This window comes from Orycteropus afer, unplaced genomic scaffold (assembly GCF_000298275.1).
Source record: "Orycteropus afer afer isolate SDZICR_OR568_19922 unplaced genomic scaffold, OryAfe1.0 scaffold00545, whole genome shotgun sequence".
Classification (NCBI taxonomy): Eukaryota; Metazoa; Chordata; class Mammalia; order Tubulidentata; family Orycteropodidae; genus Orycteropus; species Orycteropus afer.
The window spans coordinates 1475124-1482975 of record NW_006922132.1 but is presented as its reverse complement, the minus strand read 5'-3'; the positions used below and the strand labels follow the sequence as shown (position 1 = coordinate 1482975).

General features: G+C 35.9%; 1 protein-coding gene across 1 annotated transcript in view; it reads left to right on the top strand.

The window, feature by feature from the left end:
• The window catches only part of ARHGEF12 (Rho guanine nucleotide exchange factor 12), a 135596-nt gene that overhangs the window by 93626 nt on the left and 34118 nt on the right, over positions 1 to 7852 (top strand). The window contains exons 36-37 of the mRNA XM_007955910.1: positions 314 to 481; positions 6489 to 6492. Coding sequence (XP_007954101.1) covers positions 314 to 481; positions 6489 to 6492 — 172 coding nt within the window. The remainder of the gene's footprint in view (positions 1 to 313; positions 482 to 6488; positions 6493 to 7852) is intronic.

The following is a 7852-nucleotide window of genomic DNA, read 5'->3' as shown; positions in this document are numbered from 1 at the left end:
TTTTTTTTTTTCTTGTCTTTGATGTTGGTAAATATGGTGTATTACATGGGGCCTACATATTTTCAATTGGAAACTGTCTTCTCTGAAGTTAGTGTTGTGATGTTATTTTGAGCTAGTAGAGCTTTGGTCACTGTTTCCTTCCCTATATGCCATACAGGGCACCATTGTGTGCAGAGGACCTCAAAATACAAAAATTAGCAGGACCTTCCAGTCAGCTTTCTGTTGGCTGATTATCCACCCCCCATTACAACTTTTGTTTTGTAAATCTTTTTTTTCCCCTGACTTTTCCACCCCTTTTCAAAATGATCTGCAGAATTTTTCATTCTTGAAGAAAAGAGTTTCCTTTTGCTTGTTTCTTATGCCTCCTCCACTGGTACTGATGTTATTGATAATAAATTGGTAGAAAAAAAGTACCTCCTAGAAGGAAGCCCTCCCCTCCATTTCCAGGTGCCAACTGCTAAGCAGATGTACCGCAAAAATGGTAACTGTAAGGTGCACACTGTTGGTTATTTTTAATAAGTCTCTTCCTACTAGAACATTTTATTTTCCTTGTTCACCATACAATCATGTACTCTTTAATAGAAATTGCTTTTATAAAAAATCTGGAACTATCTTTTAAAAATCTTTATTAATAATCATGTATTTTTACTGATCACATTTTGAAATGCCTAAAAGACTTTATTGTTCTAATTATCCAGATGTACCTTTGTAAAATAGCTCTTTTATGAATTAGCTGATAAGGCTGTATGTTTCTGGAACAAAATATTGGTCATCTAAAAACTTTCTGTTTTCTGGGGTGTGGGAAAATAGAAAATGAGAGTTCAAATATTAAATAAGCTTAAAGGAACCAAATATGTGACTTTTTTATTTGTATTCTTGGTGATTTTTTTTATGCTAGTTACATTAGAAAAGTTGAGCAGAGGAGGCCTTAATTAATCTTACTGGCAATGACTTTCAAACATCTTTCTGATTCTCTAGAGCGTCTTCACTAGTGAGAGTAGTCAGTGACCCTCAATAACATATAAACCACCATGAGAACACTAGCAAGTTGGGATTGGTGAACACCTGTGACTGGGGCAACTTTTATGAGTCACTTGAAGATAACTTTTGTTTGCTGCTACCATAAATGAAAAAAAGAAAAGGAAAACAAAAATGATGACTTTATTACCATTCCTATCCCCTGATCCTAGGCTTCCAAAGATACTAACCTTTCTATGGTTTTGTGTATACCAGTTTAGCCCAGAAGGCTCACTGTGTTTTGGCCTTTTCTGTAGGTTAGTTTTGAAATATATACATATTTTGACTTATTCTTGGGCTAGTGTTTTAGTGGTGAGTCATTCACAGGGCACAGTTGACTGCCAAATCTAATAAGCATAACAAAAACACTTAGTTATTTTTAGGATCTTTTAGTTAAACATTTTTAAAATTATGAATATTCAAATATGCTTTGCATAAATTAACCTGTTTGTACTGTTAGCTCAGTTTAGAGATGTAACTTACACATGTGTCTGGAAGAACAAATAAATAAGGACCTTCCCACTTGCTCCTACATGCCATCTTCTTGTGGAAATAGAGAAAATGAAACTCTTTATTTGCAAATGAGCAGTTTCTTGACTTTTTGCTGTCCTCTTTCAAGCCAAATGACCAGCTCACCCACCACAGGTTTAAAACTGACTTGGAAGATAGGAGACTCTATCATGATTAAAAAGTTGCTTTTCAGTTGAGCATGTCTTCCTACTATGGTGAGTGTTGTAAAAACATGACAGATAAATAGCTGGATATAGGTATTTCTCATTGTTTCCCATCATGTCAAGTACAATTATTGTTACTAATTTAAAGCACTTTCTTGGTTTGAGTCATCAGGGAATATATTTTGCCACCTGTTATTACTCAGTGAAGTGAGCTCTGGTGGTATAGTGGTTAAGTGCTTGACTGCTAACCAAAAGGGCAACGGTTCGAACCTACCAACTGCTCCATGGGAGAACAATGTGGAAGTCTGCTTCTATAAGGATTTACAGCCTTGGAAACCCTATGGGGCAGTTACACTCTGCCCTATAGGGTAACTATGAGTTAAAATCAACTGTGGTGGGTTTTATTGTTAGTGAGACATCACCATTACCAAACATCAGCAGAGGCCTTGGTTTAAAATCATTAATGGTAGATGAAACTCTCTTGCTAGACTTTGCTATTTGATTAGGGTCCTTTTGGACCTACCAATAATTTAAGACTGCCTTTATAACATTTATTCCATGATACTCCTTCTTTGCACATGAGACCATAGGGTTAGGGCTACTTGAACACATCCTTCCTCAATAACATTAAGTAGGGTACATCTTGGTGATCTTTTCTAAATTTTTGTGAAAGTCTCTATAGAGAAATTGTTTCTACTCTTTATCATATTTTGAGTATTAAAGACAGCATGATATAGTACAGCAGCTCTCAATCTTTTTCATCTTAGGACCCCTTTATACTCTTAAAAATTATTGAAAACTTCATTGAGCCCCTGATTTTCATTGGATTATATCAATACTTAGCTTATTAGAAATTGAAGTGAGAAACTTTTAAAGCATTTATTAATCCATTTAAAAATAATACTAAACATGTGACATGTTAACATAAATCACATTTTTAGGAAAAATTCCTCTATTTTCCACAACAAGAAACATTGACTGAGAAGAGATTTTTATACTTTTTCAACTCTCTTAATGCCTGGTGTAATAGATGACAGCTGGATTATCATATCTGATTGTGTATCCAGTCTGTTGTGATAGGTTGTTTGGGTTGAAGTATGTGAAGAAAATCCAGCCTCACACTCATATAAATTTAGAAAAGAGAGGAGTATTTTAATAGCCTTTTCAGATAATTGTGGATGTTCTTCTTTGGTGCTGCCCCACAATTTGCAAAGTAGTTTCGTAAAGGATTACTGCAATGTGAAATCTGAAACCAAATCAATGAACTTTTTGTTATCTGTTGGATTAAGGCCCATTGGTCTATTTTAAACTTTAAATGTGTGCAGGGTGGGATCTTCTACTCATGCACGATTTTGTAGCATCCTGTATCCAGTCTTCCAAAGTGATGACACATTTCTTTATATGGTATTTAAAAAAAATCACATTTGTTAATGTCACCATTGATCTTATCAGAAAAGTGTCATGATAGTGGATACAAATTTCCTGTAATTCTAATTTTTGCTTAAAAATTTGAATTTTATCACTGGCAACAAATACAGTTGTTTTCTTTGAAATGACAGGCTTACCTTTTTTTGTTTTGGAGAAATATCTGCCTATCCAAATCTGAATAACTATTGATTATTAGTCATTTTTTTCAAGTAAAATTAAAAAAAAAAATGGCTAGTGTAGGTCTCAATGCAAATGATTATATTGAAACACAATGACATTAGTTTGGTATATGACAGAGGTGCTTCATGCATATTTTTTTCCATTTCATCACGCAGAATATTAAAAAGATACATACTCAAGTATTGAGATTTCATAAAATAATTTATTTTTACTGCTTCAGTAAGGGTATTTGTAAGTGAAACTGGCATTGTTTGTATTCCAAGAGAGTGTTAGTAAAATTGATTTGTACTAAGGTGCCAGCAGGTTTACCATCCATTATTTTTGCACCATTGGTGCAAATGTTAACATGGTGAAAAGCAAAATGTGTCTTAGTAGTTTTATGAAGATAGTGTGGACTTCCTGGACTCCCTAAAAGAGTCTTGGGGACCCCCAAAGTTTTACAGACCACACTTTGATAACTGTTGTTACAGTGAAGAGTCTGAACTTAAATGATCTGGATTCAATTCCAGCTCTACTACTTACTTGTTGTGTTACCTTGAACAGGTTACTCTCTGGGTTTCCATTTTCTCATCTGTAAAATGGGTCAAATAACACATAACCAGCAGGGTGGTTGTAAGGATTAATGTTTCCCCCCAGTTTTTTTTTTTTTTCAGGGATCTGGGTAATTATAGTTGTTGTTATGTGTAATTAAAGTAGGAGACAAGAAATATGAATGAATTTAAAATATGTAAACCGCTCTTGTTAATATAACATGTATAGTGGTTTTGTATATCTAAACTCTAGGCTCTTAAGGGTTTGTGTGTGTTTGTATATGTGTGTGTGTGTTTGTGTTCAGTTTTTTAAAATCTGCTGACCTCAATAACAATATACTTGTTTAATTAGTCTTCTAAGTGTAAGAGAAAAAAGAAAACTTTACATTTGGTTTAGTAAGAACCTTCATTTTAGGGAAACCTGTACATTGGACTTGTGCTATCCTGCTGTTATTACAAAGGTGTGTGGTGTGGTATTGAATATTCCAGAAATGTCAGTAATCACGTGCAACTGTAGCAATTTTTATCTTGCTGAAAGCCCCTTGCCATATGTAATGGGCTAATACTACTTGGGTTTATCTAACAATTAATACTAGATTGTGGTAGTTTTAAAATATCCTTTGTCTCCTAAGAATATGACACTGCTTACATTCTTTTTAATTCTTGATGGGAGACTGCACTACATTGTTGTACTGAATGAAAACCTCTGTTTTGTCTTCTGAAAAATGCATTGATTGCCATGTTTACTTGCACTGCAGAGAGTAAGTGATTTCCATATCCTTATCATAATACATCCACTCCTCTCTTATCGATATGGTTAGGTTCCAAAGATTGGGTTATTATGCAAAAATCAGAATTATGTGAAAATAGAGGATGACCACATTAGATCACGCAGTGAAGGATGACTACATCATGGCATAACTGTCAAATTACATACATGTCATTACACAACTGCCAAACCACCGAGAATCATGGCCCGCCCAAGCTGACACATAACCTTAACCATCACAGCCAGTGTTACTTTTGCTTTGCACCTTGGTGTTCATTACTGCCAGACTTATGTTGTTAATGGGCAAAATAGTCACATAGTGGGTTTTTTTTTTTTTTTTTACTATTGTCATCAATGTGAAATGGAAGATAATGAGATAGTTGATAAGTGAGGAATAGGTATAATACTTAAAGACCTTTCTGGAGGTACTCTAAAGCCAGCCCAAACATTGTAGCCTGAAGTCTAGTGTATGGCAAAATTTCTGAGTTTCTCTCCATCTTCACCTCCTCTGCAAAGGGAAAGAGCTTATACATACCAAGGAAGTAAGACCAAACCAAACTGAATACTTTCTAGTCTCTGCTCTGATACTAGCTGGTATTCTAACCTAGAACAAGTATTTATTTCATCTGGAACTCAGATTTCTCGTTGTACAGTGAAGAAATTGGATAACAAGTCTAAGGTTCTTCCAACTCTGACATTCTTTGAAACTGACAAAATAGGAATATAGAGACAGAGCTTACTGCTAACTTGCTGAGTAGTCTCAGCTATGCTTTATCCATTCCATTCCTGACATTGTGTGTTGCTTCAAGTAAGAGTATGATTTTAATAGGAGTCTGTCCTTGGACAATTCATTTCTCCTGTTCTTTGGACTATTTATCTTTCATTAGCTCCATCAAGCTCAATGTTACCTGCAGACTGATGAAGCATTATTTTAATCTCTTTTTAAGTCCTGCTCTCACTGCCTTTTTAAAAGAAACAGGGGGCTTTGGTGGAAGAAGATCTGGCATCCCTTGTTCAGAGGAGACTTGTTGAGATTTGGCTGAGAGACTGACAGATGGCATCTCCATTCTAGCTCCCATCCTGAGGGATGGCTTATTCTGAAAAGTTTATGGAATTTGGAGACTTCACAAAAGTTGTGTCCCTGGGACATGAGGTAGCTGGATTGGTTCTTTAGCATGCAAATATGCCATCGGAGAAACTGGTCCAGCCAGCAAGAATAAGTCGCAGAAGCTTTGATGCAATCAAATATTTATACACAAACAGCCTAAATGAAAAGAAAGGATGTTGGACAGAACAACTATACCTTGCCACCTATTGAAAGTAAAAGACTCACACATTCTCAACTGTCTTTGCTCTTTTCCTCTTAGAAATTGATGTCTTTGGGGTAAATTCTACCTGGGTAGGGTAGCAGTGACATTTAGTTGTAGTACTTGTAGAACCTGATGTTCACTTCCTGTGGGGATATGTGTACTCTAATGTGAGGGCAGACTCTGGGTTTTAGAACATGAGTTATGATTAACTTACATTCTCAACATATTTTTCTTCCTGTCTCTTCAGAGAAGTTCTGAGCTGAATTGCAATTAAGTCTGAATATATCTAGGTAGATTAAAATAAGCAGTAATCTTTCTATCTTGAGCCAGAATGACTTAGCAGCAGTGACTAAAGAGTTGATTGATTAATTGATTAACTTATTCCCAGCTTTATTTCAAGAAACAAGGACTTGGGGGAGCAGAGTGTTTGAAGATAGTTTGAGGGACAAAATGAAATATAGGGTTTTGGAAAAAAGCTAAAAGTTAAGATCATTTACATCGTTTGTTACTAGGTTCTGATTTTTCTATCTCTCTTTCAACATTTCTCTCTGATTTACCCTTTCCTCTATTCCCACTGTAGCCAGGTAATTTTGCCACACATCTGGATAGCTATAACATCCACATAAATTGCATCCTCCTGCTCTCCAGTCTGTCATGCACATGACTATCCATCCTGTTGTCCAAAAAGCACAACTTTCTTCCTGTCACTTTCCTGCCCAAGAACCTACAATGGCTCTATGGTTACCATAGTATTGAGGTTAGACTCCTCCTCTTAATTTCTGAGAAGTTCATAATTTATCTGGTCAACTTAATTTCTCTCTACTGCCCATCATGGACCCTCTCTCCTGTAAGGCTTAGCTCCCTCCTTGTCTCCTCTGTAAGGCATTCTTGGTCCTGCTTCAACCTTTGGTTTTATGTGTGTCTGAAATGTACCTCTTCCTTCCCTATCTGTCTAAATCATAGGCATCTTCTCTCAGGCTCACCCCTTTCAGTTCCTGTAACTACTAGTTACTGTTCTCTGCCTAGTTCTTCTGCAGCTGTATTTTTCTCTTGTACTCTCCTGGCCATCACATCTCCTCTTAGTAATAGTAGTACTTTTGAGGACCTAATCTGTGCAGAATAGTGTGCCATTTCATGCAGAGAATTCAAAGATGAATTTTAAAAATAATGGCTAAAATTTACTGAGCACAAACTTTGTGTCAGGTTCTGCACATTTAGTATAAATTACCTCCAACCTTCACAAGAACCCCAAAAAACAAGTGGTTTTTCCATTTTGTGAGATAATTGAAGCCAGCAGTGATTATTATGCTCCAAAAGGTATAGGCAGAATTCAAGATGATGTCTGTCTTCCACCAAAGCCCTTAAAAATATATACCATCAAGTAGTGAGGGTAACAAGTGAATGCAAATCACCTTTCTGACTTTCATTCTTAGTAGGTTGCAGTTATCTGCACTGGGGCTAAGGAGTAGGAATCCTGAGAAGTTTGCTTCTCATTTAAGGTGTTCAATCTTGGGATGACTTGAACCTAGCTGAATAAAAAAGGAAATTAATTCAGCAACTGTGACTAGTATAGAGAAAAAACAGAAGAGTTAGGAGATATGAATACTATTGTAATATCCAAACCAGTCTTAAATTTGATAAGGTGGTGATGGAATGGAAAAGAATGGTATTGTTAGGTAGAATTTACAGATCGTGGTGCATAACATATAACAGAAAGGAGAAGGAGGAATAAAAAGAACAAAGGAAGACTGTTTTGTGAACTTGCAGAATTTATATTGGCATTAACAAAAGTAGGGAAGCACAGAGGAGAAGTAAGCTTTGAGGAAAAAAATAGTTAAATTTTGCCATATTGCATAACATACTATACAAAACATTGTTCCACCTCCTACTTTGGCGAGTAGCGACTGGGATCTTAAAAGCTAGCAAGCTGCCATCTAGATGCAA